The 18,953-nt window shown below is 35.8% G+C and overlaps 2 protein-coding genes across 2 annotated transcripts; both read right to left on the reverse strand.

Annotated features, from left to right (window-relative positions):
- Nucleotides 1-1,366: 1,366 nt before the first annotated feature.
- On the reverse strand, nt 1,367-3,152 carry LOC113294334 (dof zinc finger protein DOF1.4-like). The gene has a single exon (XM_026542728.1). The coding sequence runs from the start codon at nt 2,859-2,861 to the stop codon at nt 1,638-1,640; it is 1,224 nt and encodes a 407-aa protein (XP_026398513.1). The 5' UTR covers nt 2,862-3,152; the 3' UTR covers nt 1,367-1,637.
- Nucleotides 3,153-10,044: 6,892 nt separating this feature from the next.
- On the reverse strand, nt 10,045-13,611 carry LOC113294339. Its single transcript, XM_026542733.1, has 3 exons — nt 13,192-13,611; nt 10,983-11,420; nt 10,045-10,637 (listed from the first exon to the last, which is right to left on the reverse strand). The coding sequence occupies exons 1-3, from the start codon at nt 13,246-13,248 to the stop codon at nt 10,461-10,463; spliced, it is 672 nt and encodes a 223-aa protein (XP_026398518.1). The 5' UTR covers nt 13,249-13,611; the 3' UTR covers nt 10,045-10,460.
- Between the last annotated feature and the right edge of the window lie 5,342 nt (nt 13,612-18,953).

The raw sequence follows: 18,953 nt of genomic DNA on the forward strand, positions 1-18,953 counted from the left end.
TGTGGTTGTTGTACCCCACTTTTTCAGAACCCTGACACCATAAGAAGGGAAGAAGTATTATATTTGATCATCTCTCGTTAAAATAGCAAGTTGGGATGACAATTGACGTACTTATTTGGCATGTATATAGCCAAAATTTCAATCACAATGGGATTGTTGTAAAGGCATATTTGTCAAAGATGACAAGTAAAGGTGGCTAACTTATAAACACACACACTCTCGTAGAAACACGGACTGTATTCTTGGTATGATTGACGAAATCTATAGTGTAATCAAGAATCAAGATATGACCACTTGAAAGTTATAAACGACTCCGCCACTGTCAATGTTCTTAAGGAAGAAAAATATTTCATTTGTAAATGAAAGCGTAAGGGCAACTCTTATGTTGCAAGAATTATCCACTGAAGCCAACAAAGTACTGCATATTTATGTTCAGAATCCATTCCCAAAAACTGCAAAATACTACCTTCCATCAAAAAGAAAACATAGCAGTGTCTAAACAGCAAAATTTTCAAATTTTCGAACTTAACTTGTATAGGTACAGTGGGTGTGGGCCAATTTTTCTCAAGAAAAGAACTTCTTATTCTCCTAACATTTTCTGCCACATTCTATTCACTAGATTTCTCGCGGTTCTCTATCTCGATGGGTTCACAAAAAAAAAATCTAGAGAGCTTGGATTTATCTAGAGAAAAACCCAGGAAAGAAACAAAGGACATCTCACTAGGATCTCATAGGAACCCGAGCACATACAAGAATTTAACTGTGCAAATTTCTTGAAATGGAACCCCAAAGATTATGACTAGATTATCACATAAAGTTTGTGTAGAATACTAGGACAAATATATATTAGATTAGTGAAAAGGAATAAAGCGTTGCATTAAGTTAATTTTTTTCTACTTTCAAGGGATTGAAGAAGGGTTAATTAGTAGGGTTGCAGAAGGATTGAAAGTTGAAAACCCTAGCTTGCTAGTCAGGCTCTCTCACAGCTATCAAAATATATTGTTGGTTTTTTAATAGTAAAAACTCTCTTTTTCTATATTACTGAAAAAGGCTGCTTTCGTTAACCCTTTTATTCATCACTTTGTCATAACATTACTCAGTAAAAGGAATCTCATATCCATCATCAATGTACTCACTCCTACAGTCACCACTACCACCAGCTTCCTCATCTTCTCTATTCTCTATGCAGATCTATACAGAAGAAAGCAACAAACGCTTGAATAAATATATAAGGTTATTGATCAAAACAACACTAGAGATGATTTGTTAATTAACCACGGTCTAATGATCAAGTCATAGTCTTAATTCAGATTATTTAGAGAGAATTATTTATGAGTGGCTCTATAACCAAGTTTAGACATTTGACTCATTACTGAAACCAAAGTATGATATGATTACATGTGACACAAGTTCATCTGAAACAAATTATGCTTAGAAATTGCTTTGTTTCTTTTCTCAGGTTAATTTCTTGCTTAGTACATTCTCACAACCTAGACAAACTATGTTTGAACTTAGAACACACAAACCACACTAAAATAAAAAGAAAGAAAAACCAACAAAGATACAAACATACTCATATACCGAAACCCCAAAATTAAATCAGCACAACACTAAATTAAAACGAGAGAGAGAGAGTCCTAAGGAAAGGCACCATTGGTAGCTGTAGGAAGATCAGACCAAGAAAATTGAGGATTTATCCATGAGTAACCCATATCTCCTACTCCACCGACAGAAGCAACAGGAGCTGATTCCAATATAGAAGAAGGAGATGGTGCTGATGATCCAATATTGATGTTCATGAATAAACCTGATGTATGATCCGTCGTATTACTACTGTTATAGTAATTTGTTGATGACCTGAGTCTCTGATAAAGCTCTTGAATCCCACTTGTATTATCATTACGCACTTCATTGCTGTTATTATTATTATCCTGCTGCAACAAATAATTGTTCTGCTGTTGATTGTTCCTCCAGAAAGAACTGTTACCACATAGACCAATAGGATTCACTTGATGACCTAGTAATGGATCTATATTTAGGGTTTTTGTGTTTAATGAACTGGTAGTAGTGTTTAATGCAGATTCAGAAGTACAACCCATACATGATCCCATCATGAATCCTGCTTCATCTTTTATAGCACTAGCATGACAATTATTGTTAGGGTTAGGGTTTGTATTCTGAGAGTAAGATGAAGCTGATCTAAGTAAAGCTAACAACTGCTGAGATGAATTTTGTGGTGATGCGGATGAAGACCATAAAATTGGGTTTGTTTGGCTATGATGATCAAACTCAAAACCATTTCTGTTATTGTCTGAAGAATTTTTGATTATATTTCCACCAACAACATAACCAGATGCTGTAGATGTTTTACCTGCTGTAATGGAAGGAATAACGCTAATAGCTGTGGTAGTAGAAGCAGTAGAGTTCTTGTTTTTTCGGCATCCACCGCCAATTGGAACATTACGGAGAGCACCGCCTTTAGTCCAGTAACGTCGGCAAGTCTTGCAGAAATGGCGAGGTTGAGTAAGATTATAGTTGTTGTAGTAACAAAACTTTGTGTTTGGTGAATCACATCTTGGGCATCTCAAACTTGGTTGATCTGATGATGGAGTATTAGGATTGGTATTATTAGTAGGAGTAGTTGTAGTAGTATCAGTAGCACCAGTTGCTGTAACTTTTGTCGTCGTCATTGTTGTAGCGGCAGTTGTAGTAGGAGTACTAGGAATACTAGTTGGTGTGGAGTAAGAAGACGTTGTATTAGGTAAACCAGCTTCAATTCCACAATGAAAATATGGATATTTCCTTTCTCCTCCACCACCATCACTTAGCAGTCCTGTACTGCCCAACAATTCTTGTATCATTTTTTTTTTGTAGATGTAGATTAACAAGAAGTATCACAAAAGAAAAGAAGATCTGAAGATATGGTGGACAGGGAATTAAGATGAGTGGGTTAGTCAAAAAAGAGACCGAAAGCAATGTTTTGTTTTGTGTGATCTATCTGATGATGTTAAGTTATTGAATTTTGTTTGGGTAGTGAAGGTGTAACAAGTATAGCAGATCTGAAGAGGATTGAAGATGGAGATATATAGTGGTGATGATGGTAATGAAAAACTAAACAAACCACTTGTCCTTTCGATCTGTTCACAAAATGGTTTTGGATGAGTTTGGCTGTGAACTTATAGAAGTGGATTTTAGGCCCGAGCAGAGAGAATTAGAAAATACATATAGTTATATTTACAATTATGCCCTTCCAAATTTTACCCTTAAATCACAATCAAATTTGATAAGCTGTTACTTTGTACTAGCGTTGCTTATATTATGGGAACACTGTGCTTCAGCTCGCCTTTTGCGTATGGATACGCTTTGATTTGATTAACTACGGAGTACAAAACTATCTAATTGTCATAATATCATACGGTTCGCATCCCATCATGCAAGGAAATTTGCTAACATTCTGCTTACACAATTTCTTTTTCTTCTAACTCTTCTTTAAATTTTAAATATTCTCTTGGTGAAAGTGAAAATCATGTTTTCCCACAATTTCTATATCATGCTAGTTGCCATTTAGAAAGATATTGAAAATAAGGATCCAAGCAGAGAAATCATCTAATTTGCGTACAACAAAAACTTACTAGAAAACAAAATACACTAAATCTTTGGGTAACAAAGATTGCTTACCAACTAAGTGGTGGCCCGAACGATATATTATTAACTGGAGAATGTTTTTTCTTTTCTTGAGAAGAATTAACTGTGCAATCTTTAAATGGACTCGAAGGATAAACCTAGTAATCACAGAACTGTGCTTCAAGGTTCCGTTTGAGATTTCAGGGATTGCACTGTCTAAGATGCCTCACGCTCAAACAATATTGCAAGAACACGATTATGTTTATGCATATTCTTAGAGTCTAAATATTTCTTAAAATTCGTTGAAACATATCATGAAAAGTTTGGGTCTCAAAGTGTCAAGAAATGTTTTTCTTTGTATCCAATCTTTCCCTTTCCAAATCAATATAATAATGAGAATAATGGATGAGGATTTAGGGTTATTGATTTGCTAAAGATTCTTTGTGTTCAAAGGCAATGATTATGAATTCTCAATCAGAGCTCATTTCAAGTAGCTAGCCACAGGTGTAAAGTTGATGATGATGATGCCCTACCCCTATCCCGCATCTATGTTACGATGTATACCGGGTTCTTCTTTTGTGCTTCGATCTTGTGCGTGTATGTTTGTGCCCCTCGCGAAACTTATGGCTTAAATTAAGCCATTTGTTTTTTCGGACCCTTGGTAATCAATCAAATAATCGACATGATTACTCTCTTACTCGATGGTTCTCACGTCCTTATCCTGGTTAAGATCAAACTAATTATAGCACACACACGAGTGGAGGTTGCGACATGGGAAAATAATGAACTTATATTGGTATGCATTTGCTAGGGTTTCTTTTTTTGGAGCACAAATTTGCTAGGCTACGAGTTATTCGAGACTTATTGTGTATCTATGGACAAATAAAGGTGAAAACAAATTAATATTTATATTTCCTTCAGGAGAAACCTAGAAGGAAACCTACAAAAAAAAAACACAAGTTAAAGTTAAAGGATAAACCTCAAAAATATATTTTCCTATGTGTTATTTCTTGGAGATCTTTATTGGTTATCTACGCTCTCGTTAAATTTTACGAATGGTCATTAATGTTGCTCATTGCTAAAGCGTTCTGCTAGAACCATCTCTGGATTAACAGCAGGACCAGAAGATGTAGAATGATTACCTACAAAAGATGCAACTGGATTGGTACTACTTCAGACTAGGTTACAAGATTTTAGTTACTACTTTTACTACTTCAGACTTGTCACGGGTCATCTTTAATAATAAATTTTATGATCATGTTTCATGGACAATCTTACTTGGACACTCTCTTTTAAGATTTGCGCCGATTTTTCCTTAGAAACTGAATGATTTGAAGCTAATATTTTGATGATACGTAAACTCTAGATTCCTACGAAAAATGAGCACAATTCGATACACCAAACATTGTACCTCTACCGATTTTAATTTCGACCGTTAGTTTTAAACGGTTGATTTTCAAAGTTGTAGAAGGTGGTGTTATATGTCTCGGATTGTGTTTTTTTCTTTTCTTTTTTGTAGGATTGTCGATTTCATAAAAACAATGTATCGTATTGGCTTCAAATTCATTGTCGTTTGGATTGTAAAGAAAAATTGGTGCAATCTTATAAGATAGCGTACATATAAGATTGCCTACTTAATTTTATACTTAACTTCTCCACTGTTACATGTAAATGGTTGATAATACTTTCCTTGTTTTCAAATTTGTTTCTAATTTCATCTTGACGATTACCATCCATACTCTCATCCCCATTAACGAAGAAACTATGTAAATAATTATTTTAGTAATTTATGTTTAGATATTTGTTTCCATTAATTTACGTATACCGTCGATTTTTTTGCCTCTTTTTAGTGTTGATAATACCTCCACCGCTGCCTTTGAGTTTCGGTATAGATTCAGGTATCCGTCAACGAATATGTCTGAAATAAAATTGACTACATGCCACTAATTTCTTGATTATGGAAGTATTGCATACCAGTTCTAGTTTCGGTAAAACCAGGTAGGTAGATACCATGATATCTTTTCTTTTTCATTGATCACTTATACAAACCGAATTTCCCATAATGATGATGATTAGGGTTTTCGTTAATTAGCATAAATCCCGAGAAATAGGATGGTTGATACTTGCTAAAAATAAACCAACAGAGCTGAGACAAAACTCATTTATTGATGGTCAGATGATAGCTAGGGTTTTTGTTGTTTACCGTTTACGTGATTTAGCTCAGCAGTCTGTCTATCTAGTAGATGATACTTCATTGATTGGGTCAGTCAAACAAATTTAACAATGCCTCCTACTCGTCAAACGTTGGCCCGACCGCTAGCTGTTGATGTTTTTGCTTTTGAAGCTCCTCGAGAAGAATGAAATCATAAAGTTCCTCGAGATTTGGACAGTCTCGAAATAAAACTACAAAATCGAAGAAAATATTCTGATTTGGATCTAATCTTTTGCCTAAATGGCTTGGTTTGTTTGATGAAAGAACCTTATCTATATACGCCGTCCACTTTAGATCCGATATCCCCATTCTCGTGCTTTTATTTAATTATATAAATTTACGCTTTTTGGAATTTGGACTGATGTTGTTTCATTGTTTGGGTAAAACTGTGTTGAGATTTCAGGGTTTTTATGGTAGGTACCACCACTAGTTTTAGACAGACATAGGAAACGTCCCGAGTCTCCTCTCAGTACTGACAATGTAATATGCAGCAGTAACGCGTGCCATCCGCAAGAATTCCTTCCTGCATTATTGTTATGGTTGTTTCTGTTTCAACAGAGATGATCATAAGAAGAATCAATCAGTAGTCGTGACTTGTGATAACAACTGTTGTCGCTGATCACTAAATAAGATCGAAAATGACTCTACCTTTGCATCCCTCACTCCCTCTATCTCCTTCTCTCATGTAGAGTCTAGTCTCTCTCTACAAATCTGTGTTGCGGCAGTTGTCAGTCGGGTATGCAGATTTATGATCAGATCAGGTTGCCGTCTAAACAAACAAACTGAATCCCCCACCACCTTTTATCGATAACCGAGCTTGTCCTTGAAACCGGGTTTTCCCTTCTTTTTCTTCTCTTCCTCCTATCTACGACCGTTGTATGTTGTCTCTAGTTTCCTTCCAAAATAATTCAAGTGTTGTAGGATTTTGCTAGATCGTTGTTTGTGATTACTGTGATCATATTTGTTCAATGTCCCGTTTGTTTGTACTACTAGTCTGGGAACATCTTAGGCTGGTTTCAGAGATGTCTAAATCTTATCGGTTTGGATTGTAACACAGTATCACGTTTTATTTTTTGCCACATAGATTTGAATTATTGACCAACTTGATTTAGATTCAAAAGGTCTTGTGATTTTATGCATACCTGAGAAATCATCATCCCCATCTTACAATAGAGCAGGTGAATGTCTACCATTTTATGTAGGAAAATACTAGAAAGCTCTAGTTGTTTTGATTTTTGATGCTTAACCTGAGTAACGAGTTACAAAATTACATGACCCGGTTATTCAACAAGACATCCTTGGCCTTGCCTTAACAGTGATATTATATTATCTATAAATAATAATCTGCTCTTGATGAAAACCTTGTAAGTGATATTTCCTTAAAAGAACCAAAAGGTACATGAATGCTCTATATGAACAGCAAGATGGTCAGAAAACCTCCCTCAGAAGACTGTGTATAGTCTAAAGGGGAAATTTTGAATGAGATGTATGTAACCATCTAATATATCAAAGGGATGTTTGAGATGTGAAGTATCCTACAAATTCCCACATGGGTCAGCACTCTCTCTTGTCTCCTCGCTGTGGGGCAATTACTGTCCGATACTTGCTTGCCTTTCCTAATTTAAGGGCCACCCTATCTCCCATGTCTGTCTCAGTATACTTTTGACGGATGACCGTTCAATTCTACCAGTATAGGACCATGACAGTTTGACCATCTTAGAGCATCCACAGTGGGCGAGTATAACCAAAAATTTGGGATGAGATCGTAACACAGTGGGACGGAGTAAAGATCAAATCCCAACCAAAGATCAAATTCCAGACCAAATATGGTCGCGACCAAATCCCAAATTCTAATATAGTCGGGCGTAAATTTAAAGTACGCTTGTTGTTGGGCGTAAATTTAAAGGACGCTTGTTAACGGGCGGAGATTTAAATTACGCCCGATGAAATTTTAATTAAATAAAAAAAAAAAGAATGAGGCGGACTTTTAAAATCCGCCTGATGAAAGTTATAAAGTATGGGGCGGACTTTTAAAGTCCGCCTGATGAAATTTTAATGGGGCGGACTTTTAAAGTCCGCCTGATGAAATTTACAAAAAATGGGGCGGATTTTTAAAGTCCGCCTGATGAAATTTTACAAAAAAAAATGGGGCGGACTTTTAAAGTCCGCCTGACGAAATTTTAATCATGTACCGTTGCGTCACAACACGGACTAAACCCAAATTTTGGTCTTTTTTTTGATCTTTGATCTTTGGTTTTGATCGCACCACTGCAGTTGCTCTTATATATGCAAGATAAAATTTTGCACAAATGAAGACATGTTTCGCTCGACGTGACTACAATTTTAAGCTTCAGTTGCGTTCAATAAAATTTCAAGGACAAGGAGCTATCTACGTAAGCAAATAACATAAACACTGATTGATGTTTATGCCACGGACTTTGACGTCCATTTCATGAGAAAATCCTTGGGTATTTTTCGAGTTTGTTAGTCCTAGCTGCGGCAAATTAGAGATATCTACCTACTTCTACGAGAGCTGCTCATCTCAAAATTCGTGTGTGGATTTACCTACTTTTTCTCTTGCTCCGGTCGGGCCATGTGAGGTAATCCATTCCTTCCTGTGTACACTAGTACATGTCTACATTAATTATTCAAAGTCTAGCTAGGGCTAGTGGGCTACTAGTACTACAGCTATTGCCATGAATCTTTATTAGTTTTTAAGTCGGCTTCTTCTAATCCAATAGTATAGTAGTTCCATATTATCTGTTTAAGTTTCAAAAATCTTTCATTTCTCATTAATCTAATCCAGTTCCAGTCTCTCACGACCGTTCTTAATATTCATTTCTAAATTCTAATGTGTAGATCATCATGAGTAATGTCAGATTTTATATGGATTTCCAGTACATACATTAACTAAACTACTAACACGTTTCATGATGCAAAAAGCAGCAGAATACAAACAAACAGTAAACGGCGATAACTGCTTAGTTAGCATCACATAAACCAATACACAACTTAATCAAAGCATCTTTGTTTGATAAATCCTGCTAACTGATGGAATACCACCACATTAGAACGAACCGCTTAAACTAGAAAACCACAGGATACCCAAAGGTTTAGGTAACATTGAACATAATTATGTGACATCAAAGACAAAGTTAAGAGACGGGTGGGACTGACGAGATGTTCATTTGGCATGTGTTAACAAATTGATAACACAATTTGTATAGTACAGTTCATCTGTTTCAGTCTAACCCGACCACTTCATATATGGATGTGATCTTAATTTTAAAAACTTCACAATCAACGAACAGGATGACTGATGTCGTTGTCTATTTCTCTCTGTGGTTGGGTGTGATTTCATTTAGCCTTGTTCATGAAATCGGAAATAAGAGAATGCCGACCCCGAGACCACAAAAAAAAAACTCGGCACCTATTCAGAAGTCAGACATTTGCTTTGATCCTTGGTGTGTTACAGGGCGTGATGTGAATCATATGATGCTGGTGACCTACTATAAAAACGCTACTAAACAGATCCAATAATAATTACTTACAAAAGAAGCACTCTTCTTCCGGAGCAAAATGCTCCAGAACTGAAACCAGATTAGGCATCCCCAACAAATCTTACCAGCCGTTAAGTGCGGAACCCAGCACTACTTGGCTGTTGAGTGTGAAATCCGTAATCACCCAGTTGCCAACACATCCTGCCTGTTTTCCAGTATATTATGATGGTGCACCTTTGTCAATTCTCAGTCGAGAAGGACCATTCACCAAACTATATTCTTTCAAAGAAAAAAAACGGAATACTAAAAACATCCAGATGCATCACCAATGCAGTGCAAATGCTAAGATTATAATATCAGGTAAGTTTCTGCACAAGGTAAGGCCAAGAAACCTAAACTAATCTTGTTAGGGATACCATTTCAGAGTAATACCGTGAGGGGGTAAACCACAAAAGGCAAAGAAACGAAAAGCTGTTCAAACTGAACGCGTTAGTAGATAAAACAATTTCTTTTACATCTGAAATCCAAAGAATTGATTAGGAGTTCATACACAAAGATGTAAGGTCATGCTTAAAAAACGTTACGCAAAAATCGTAGCGGTCAATGTATTATGCTATCTACCGTCAAAAAGAGACAACTTCGAACTACTCAACATGCAGGTAAAGGTTATGATTAATCAACACCTAAGTAAGCACTACTCTGAATAAATCAAAATAAAGACCCCAGAAACTTGTCAAACACATCCAAGAGTATCTAGAATCACAACATGCATATTACAGTTCATGAAATTGGTGACAACATGATAAAACTTCTAACAACTCGGTTATCGAATATAAACAGGATTTTGAGCCAGTCATGATGATTAATAGATGGTACGTTAGCAAAATACATTTCCGCCGAAAAAGTAAAAAACACACAGATCCAAGTCAGAATATAGTTCTAACTTCTGATTACTCAACAAGAATTTATCGTACCATCTGTTACTATTTGGATTCTGGCTCTTACCAGTAACAATTACCTATCCCGAAGTATCTTACTGTCCTTCCAACAAAGTGAGATCTGCTTCTGCTATCTCTGTTTACAGACTTCTGTAGAGAGGTTGTTTTTATGCCTGTTTTACCCTTCTATACTGTCTGTACCTTTCTATTCCATTGAAAGGAAAGCCATAGGGTCCATAGAAGTCCACCATTTGCAAAGTGGGGTATCAAAATTCGTCCCCAAAATGGATAGTATGGGCCTGGCAGTTTGAGCAACAGAAAGAAAAGAGCAATTGCAACAAGATGATATGGAAATCGTGCTTCCTGATAATCACCACCAAACACTGATGTATAAGTAACATGAGATAAAACATGACACAAAAAGCACCAAAAAAAAATGGAAATTGAGGATGCATGTTAAGATATACAGAAGTTCTACTACTGGCATACTGATGAGCAAATACAGACAAATCAACCCAATAGCATGAGCTAACATAGTTATTGATTCTTTAAATGAGTGGCTTGTCGTGAATACCTCCTTGGCTAAAATTATTAAATGATAGAAGCACCTAATTGCCATTAGCAGAGCATATTCCACATGCTATCAACTAAAAAAAAAAGTCCATTAGATTTCATGTACAAGTTCAGAAAAAAGGTGAGTATTAGTACCTTTAGAGTGGGAGACAACTCTAAGAATGTGCCGCTGAAAACTCCAGCCACTAAAATTCCAGCGAGCATGGGAACGGGTATAAAGGCCATTTTTCTTTCGTGTGCAGAATATGACATCTCACTTAATGAGGTAATTGCTAGCACTGGTACAGACAAGTATTTGACAACTACAAAAACAAGATCAGCAAGGAGTTGAAGGAAGTTCACTGCTACTTTGGCCCAGGGGAAAGTCTTGACTGGTTCAGGAAAACTCTCCCACACAGTTCTTGCACTATCCATTGCACGATCCAAATTCATTTTCCTGGGATCATCAGACTCAGCTGCTGACATGTTCATCGAGCATGAGACAATCGATTGTGTAGTTTGAAATATACACAAACCACGTGATCTATCACTAAAATTGAGGCATTGGCGACCAAGATGTGACTGATAGCGTTCCTACATTACAAGCACGAGACAAAAGCTTGATTCAGATAGCCATAATAGTAATAACAATAATTCTACAGAAGGGCACCCACTACCCTGGGATCCAGCAACATATGTTTCACATACCCCGATGATACAATCAGCAAGAATTTTAATCTAATGCTGATGCACAGGATTAACTCAATGGAATGTTATATTTTATATTCCATAATATATGTTTAACAATCCAAGTGTATCACCAAGTTCAACTCTACCCCAAGCATAGTGACTACAAGAAGGGAGAATGGGAAGGCAAATGATAGAAGATATCCCAAGAAGTTGACAGAACACTAATAAGTTGATAAAACAAACACTAATAAGATATCCCAAGAAGTTGATAAAACACTAATAGGGGACTAGTCATGGGAGATTCGTATATGAAACTTCAGGGATTCTGAGAGAATATGAGAATTTTGGGATAGAGTCTAGGCTTTTTGAGAGTGTTTAGAATTTCAAGCGTTTATTTGAGAGAGTTTGAGGGATTTCGGAGAGGAATTTCGAGTAAATTCAGGTGGCATCAGCATCCTTGTTAGAATGCCGTCCAAGCTATACTCCTTTCTCTTCATATAAACATCTAAGAAAAACAAACAGTAAAACTAAACCAAATGTACACATATGCACATTACATAGATCTTTTTTCTACAAGTACATACTATATGTTAATCCAAAGAAGTGTGAATACTCTACGACGTAGGTACAGGACCCGCCATACAGATTCAAAACGGCGAACTCTATGTTCCAGTTGTTTAAAGTTCTGTTGGTAAGGAATCCTTGATGTGAAAATTTGGGTTTGTATATCAATTGCACTTTGTGGTCAAAATTTGCAGTGGGTGTGCTAATCATATTCAGAGCTCTGAGCTTTCTTAATGATAGTTTCAGACTTTCAGGAGTGTCTTATTTGGCATAAATATAACGCTGTATCGACTAAATCAGACTGATCCAAGAATAAAATAACATAAAAGGAATAGATCATACCCTGACCAAAGAATAATAATAAAGAAATTAGTAGGATTTTAGCACATTTTAAGAAGCCAAAAAATCTCCTATTATTGACGTAGTTTCACTGAATAACCCTATATTTTTCTTTATCCAAACTCCCCACAAAAATCTCAGCAAGTGTATGATTTTGGTCTAGTACAAATTCCACATAAAACTACCTCAAACTCCCAACAACTAGATGATACGACCAGAGGTAGTACAAATTCCACATAAAACTACCTCAAACTCCCAACAACTAGATAATACGACCACAGGATTTCTGAACTAACTGGGACTAACACATTCTTTGGATTTTGAGGCACTCACTATAAAATCTCTGACTGCTAAGTCAGTTGCAAAGATTATGAAGGATTTTTTCAAACTCTCGAACTAATAACGGGTGATTTGGGAACTCCCTTGAAATGCATTTAAAAACCATACTCCCGCGACTGCATAACTGAAGTGTCCAGATAGCTTAGCCAACTTAAAAGTAATGTAAGAAAAGTGTTTCTGTTGCTTCAATCGGCATCTAGGGGTGAGCATTTTGGCCAAGAATGCTAGAAGATTAAGAATAAGAAAAGAAAAAAGAAAAGTTTTCATAACATCTAATTGCTTGCACCCATTAATGACTGATACAGAAATACGATAACCAAACAATAAGAATGATACAATGTTCCAATTTCAACTTTGATTTTCATCCAGACACCACAAATAACTAAAATTAGTGAAGCAATTCCAACGACAAAAGGATAAAATTAGGGTTTACCTTAATTCGAAAAGGAAATCGGGAAGTGGTTGTAAGAGAAACCCTAGTAGATGACATTTCTTCAAACCTTTCCAAAACCCCTTATTCAGAAGATAAAAAAACACAATCCGAAGTAATTATACCTCTAGTGAGACGTTGCAACAGGAGAGGCTGAGCTGACAGAAGAAAATCAGAATAGTTTCCAGAAATTTTTGGGTTGAGGGGATAATTAAACGTAAATCTTCACTCTGGCAAAAACCAGGGTTTTACAACAGGAGGAAGAGCACCGAGGGAAGGAAGGATGGAGATATTCAATCCAAAAAACTTTGCACCTATGTTATGTATCAGACTTGACTTGATGACTTGAGCCAACATCGACGAACTAATGGCACTCCCACAGTCCCACGCACGCACCCAATTCGCGCAAGTATAATTTTTTTTTTCTTTTTTTTAATTCTTTTTATAACAGGAAAAAAGAACACTTCTTTAAAATTGATATACCCGGAGAATCCACAAAGTCATGGCGATAATAGTCGGGTTTAAGAAAATGAAAAAGATATAAACCTGATGGAGTATCTGGGTATGTATCAAGTGGGTATGTATCAAGTGGGCGGATGATTCTCAAACTTCCTACCATAGGAGAGGTTGGGATCCAACCCTTGTACAATAGCATATATACATAGGCGTCGTTTTAGGAACCACTGTTCTAAACTATCAAAGGGAAAAAATGGGCAGCTGTTATTATTAACCCTTAAATCCAGTGTGAATTAAGATCACGTTTGATGGAGTGTAATTATTAAATATGCTCATGTCAAATGTGATCTAGATAAGCGTTTGAGACAAGCATTAATTAAATCTGCGCTCTACTCTCTTCTATTTTTTTACGAAAACTTACAGGGTGTTAGTCCTCAAAGGAGTTGGGGGAGTTGGGTGTAGTTTGGTTTTTTCCTGTTAATCGTGGGGGAGTTCAAAGGAATCTCTCGAAATCTTTGTTAGTCGTGGGAGAGTTTAGAAGAGTCTCCCGAACTCCCTAGAAAACCCTGTTAGTCGTGGGGGAGTTCGAAAGAAACTCTCAGACTCCCTGTTAGTCGTTAAAATTAGAATGATAGGGAGTTGGTGTTTTTGGGGGAGTTCTAGGGAGTTTATAGTGTATTTTTTCCTCACTCCAAATCTCTCAAAAAAGTAGAGATTTCTGGAGAGTCTCTCAAACTCCCCACACTCTCTTACACTCCCTCAAAATCCCCAAGATGCAAAATACATTAAACTCCCCCTAACTCACTCGTGGACTAACCCCCTGTTAGGCATGCCTAAGAGTAGTATTTGTTGTACAATAAACAACATGAACAAAGTTGGTCGAGTTTCCCCGACTCTAAAACTCAGGATTGGAGCTGTAATCATAGTTTGTACATGTGGTAGATAAGTTAAAAGCTTTTACATTTTTTATTCCATGGATTATTTAAAGATTCAGAAGCACACAAAAAAAATGGTTGAGTATCTTCTTCAAAATCCCTTATGTTCTCTTGTAATTTAGGTGGAACCTTCCTTGAACTGCGGTTTGGTAAAGCATAGTGAATCTGACTTGAGTTCCCATGTTTACGGCTTAGATTTCAACGTTGGTTGGTTGCATCTCTTTGGCCCAAGCAAGGCTAAATCTTCACCTTCTGTGTTTCCCCACTGTATCCTAGGTGTTCTCTATAATTGATAGGTGTATAATCTATATTGGATATATAATTTGAGTACGAAATACTGGCTCCAGATTGAAAGTTAGGCCAAAAGCTTGAATTTTAGAGCTCCTGGCCCCCTACCAATAGGAATCAAGGATTTCCAATCCATTCGGCCATTTTTCAGCTCACCAAACACCTGATGTGAAGATTATTCAACAAGTCTAAAACATAACCTATCCCTAATTATCTTCTCCGTCCTTCACTCCTATCTCCTAATACTAGAACTCTCAAAAACCCTACTGAAACTCTCAAGAATATGGTAAAAAGACAGCGACATATACAACCTGCTCCTACACCGTCACTAACAATAGATGAAGCCTGTCATCATCTTTATTTTCGTATTCTTTAGGTCAGGTGTTTGCGTATTCTTTTTGGCAGGTGGTTACTTGATCACGTATTATGATTTCTGTTTGTAAAACGGAATAGTAGATTTTGATGACAACGTTAGGTTATCTAAAGAAACACCGTATTCAAGAAACTATGAGGATCAGATACCATAAGGATCTAAATCAACACCGGATCCTATCTTCTAAAACTTCAATTTCAGACCCGGTCATGTTAGGCACATTCAAAGTACCCAAATCAATGTTCATGATCTTTTCCCACATATATGATTTAAGTTTTTCTTATTTTTTTGATATTAATTTATCTTTTTAGTCTTCATACATGTTGTTTCTCTTATTTCTTCTCTGATTAATTTTGGCTTTTCGGTTTTTAGGTGGGAATTGAATAAGCTCTAATCGATAACTTGAAGAGGTTTCAATTTTCTTATCAGCAGAATATATAACCATGTTAGAAACAATCACTTGGAGAAGATATAGATTACTTTTCAATACCACATCAAAGAAGATGGTGATAAAGCTTACACAAGGCAAATAATCTCAATAACTATACTTTTCTGTCTCGAATTCATAGTTTTATAGTGCATCTGTAGTACATGAGGTAAGGGTTAAATGATTATTATAAGATTGCACATTATTATAGTGTATCTGTGGAAAAAAACACAACAACTTAAGTTAGAAATTATAGCTAGGTTGTATATTGCTATTTGTACAAAAAATGGAGATCTTAATTAAGAATTTATGCACCTGATCCCGCGGTAAGCATATGCTAAGTATATTGTTTTATGAAACTACAATAAGTAAGCTATCTATCTTTGAAACTACAATTGACAAATTATCTATCAATAAGTGATGATTATCCGTTCCTTTATCCATCAATTGACAAATCTGGCAGCCCTAATTCTCTTATTTTCCCTCTTAATTCTTGGAAAAAATAGTGAAAAAACATCGGAAGATAGAACCTATTGTTACCCCGTTTCTGAATAGAGACGAAGCTATTATCTACTAAATACAAGTCCACTTCCAAGAAATCTATTATCTATCAGCCAAGGTGCTTGGTTTCATAAGTATTCTTAAGAATGTTTTAATAAATCTATTGTTTGCATAAATAGTTATAAATCCAGTCGAGTTATTCTTCCTTTTTTTTATTGGATTTACTTGGTTATACCTAACATGTACTTTTTTTGTAAATGACTCTCCCATCACAGGAAAGGAACAATCTAATCCTCCTGCAGATCACAGTGAGTCAGTAATCATCTCTTAGCATACCAACAACAAGGTAACCTACGATGTTTACAGTATTCAACAAAATAGAGTAATTTTAGAAAAACTAATTTCGTTTTGAAGGTGTTGACGCATTTTTTATTTCCCGTTGTATTTAATCTTGACGCATTTGTTTTCATAAATCATAAGTGAAACAATTGGACCCTTAATGTGAAAATTGTGCATGTGGTTGGTATCATTGAGGAGCAGGTAAAAACGAAATGTTCCAAGAGATGAGTCCCATTTCTATTAGTTTCATCTTATATGCTATCTTTGTTTCTTCTCCTTTGTTGGCTCAAGCCCAGCTGAATTTGGTTTTGCAGCTATTTAAAATCAGTATAGAAGTTATGGTCGATGCAACTGATAAATGGAATATTGCATGCTGAATTATTAGGGAGGAGGAGAGCAGTTGGATTTTTTGGAAAAGTGGACTCTATTATTGTCTGTTTTTTCTTTCTTTTATGTTTACATTAACATGCAGATATTGCTGGATAACCTTGACTGAACAAACCTTTTGATTTCATATTAGATTCAAAAACTAACATACTAACATATCATTAGCTATGGGAATTCGAGCTAACACATTAGTCAAGGGATGCTTTCCCATTACCAAGGTAGTGTAGCAATTGACAAATTACCCTGTAAGATTTACGACGTTCATGAAAAATGGTGGTACATCTTTTATGGATGTTTAATTTACTTATCTTTTTATCAAGTTTTATACGCTTTACCCAGTTACATTTCAGTAAAAGGTGCAGATGTAATGTTTTGTTTAAGTCTATGTTATTCAATCTATATGCAAGTAAAAGTCTAGCTTTAAAATGAGATAGTAAGTAGATAAACTTCTTAGTAGTAAGCAGATAAACTTCTTCAAAAGTAGATAAACTTCTTCAAAAGTAAAAAACAAGCAGATATACCTCATCATGGCTTAAATCTTATGTTATTCAATCTATATGCAAGTAAAAGTATAGCTTTAAAAGGATTCCTTCGTTCTGCAAGCTATTGGATCCAGGATTAAGATATAATTGTCTTTAGTGATTTCATGGCTACTACAAGAGATACAAAAGTTGTATGATGTAATGTAATACATTTAATGAGATTACAGTTTATATAGATGCAATTCAGATGCATCTTTAACTTTTGTTGGGTTTACATAGATGCAATTCAGATGCCTATCTATCTTTCGTTGGGTTTTAACTATCTGTGGCATGGGTGACTCATTCACTCTTTTGCATTTCATAGTTTATTTTCGTTGCAGAATCATTATCTCTTAACCAATCTTTGTGCCTATGCCGGTGATGGTTCAAATGTGTGGGTAGCATATAAGGTATTTTGCATACTTAACAACTAAGGTTTAGGTTACTTCATTGAAATGTTATTACTGATTGTCACCACCTAATCTAAGGTGTACCAGGAGCATCCAGTGAGGTAGATGCCCTTAAATAGTGGTCTCTGTCATCATTTGGTTGTGTTTGCCTGTACTTAAGAATGTTTTTCATTATTTTTCTAGGAATTCCCTTTTCTTTTTATGTCGAACTGAAGGCTTCACTTTTGGTTTTGTAGAAGTGATCGTGCATGGAAATGTATCACTACGAGACTCGGCTATTAGATCAGTAAGGTGTGTGTACATATTCATTTACTTATGTTTCACGAGTACAAGATAATGTAATGGTTGGTCATTTTGATTATACCAAAGAAGCATGAATCTCGACAAATTGGAACAGGTAACCCTCCCATAATTCTTTATTAGTCATTTACCACGGGTTTCTAATGACCTAACTTCCCGTATAGTCATTTGTCGTTTTATCTCAGTTGGTAGAGCGTGTGGCATTATGCCCCAAGGACGTGGGTTCGACTCCCACAGACGGGAATTAACCAACATAAAAGGCTAATAAACTATCGGTCCTACTAGCAAATCCACTCCAATGTGTCATCTTTATTCCTTATTTCTTCGAAATTCCATGTGGAATGTTGATTGTCCTGATTGAATCACGTAGCTAATGTAACCTAAATTCTTTTCAGTTTGATCTAATAGTTTTATGCATTGGGATGATCCTGCTACATTATAGATATCTTTTGTAAGTTTTTTTAATTTATTTTCTTTGTTTCAATTACTCCATAGCTTAACAAGAAATGTAAAACAAAGAAGGGTTTGTTTCTTCGTTTGTTCTTCTTTCCTTATATTGCTAATCTTAGGAGTTGTATTACTACTGCAGTTACTTCAAGTTCCTTAATGATGAAAGGAGAAACGAATTCAAACAAGAAATGTAAAACAATGAAGTATTTTGTTTTTTTCTCTCCAGGGAAGGTCCGTATACCTGCTGTAAAAGGACTAGGCACAAATAAACAGTAAGATAAGTACCAATGGTATATATATGATGCAATGCACAGGAAAACTCGGCTCTAATGTTTAAGGATTTGAAACACCTGTTACGTTTGGTTTAGAAACTAGGGA

This window comes from Papaver somniferum, chromosome 1, assembly GCF_003573695.1.
Source record: "Papaver somniferum cultivar HN1 chromosome 1, ASM357369v1, whole genome shotgun sequence".
NCBI lineage: Eukaryota > Viridiplantae > Streptophyta > Magnoliopsida > Ranunculales > Papaveraceae > Papaver > Papaver somniferum.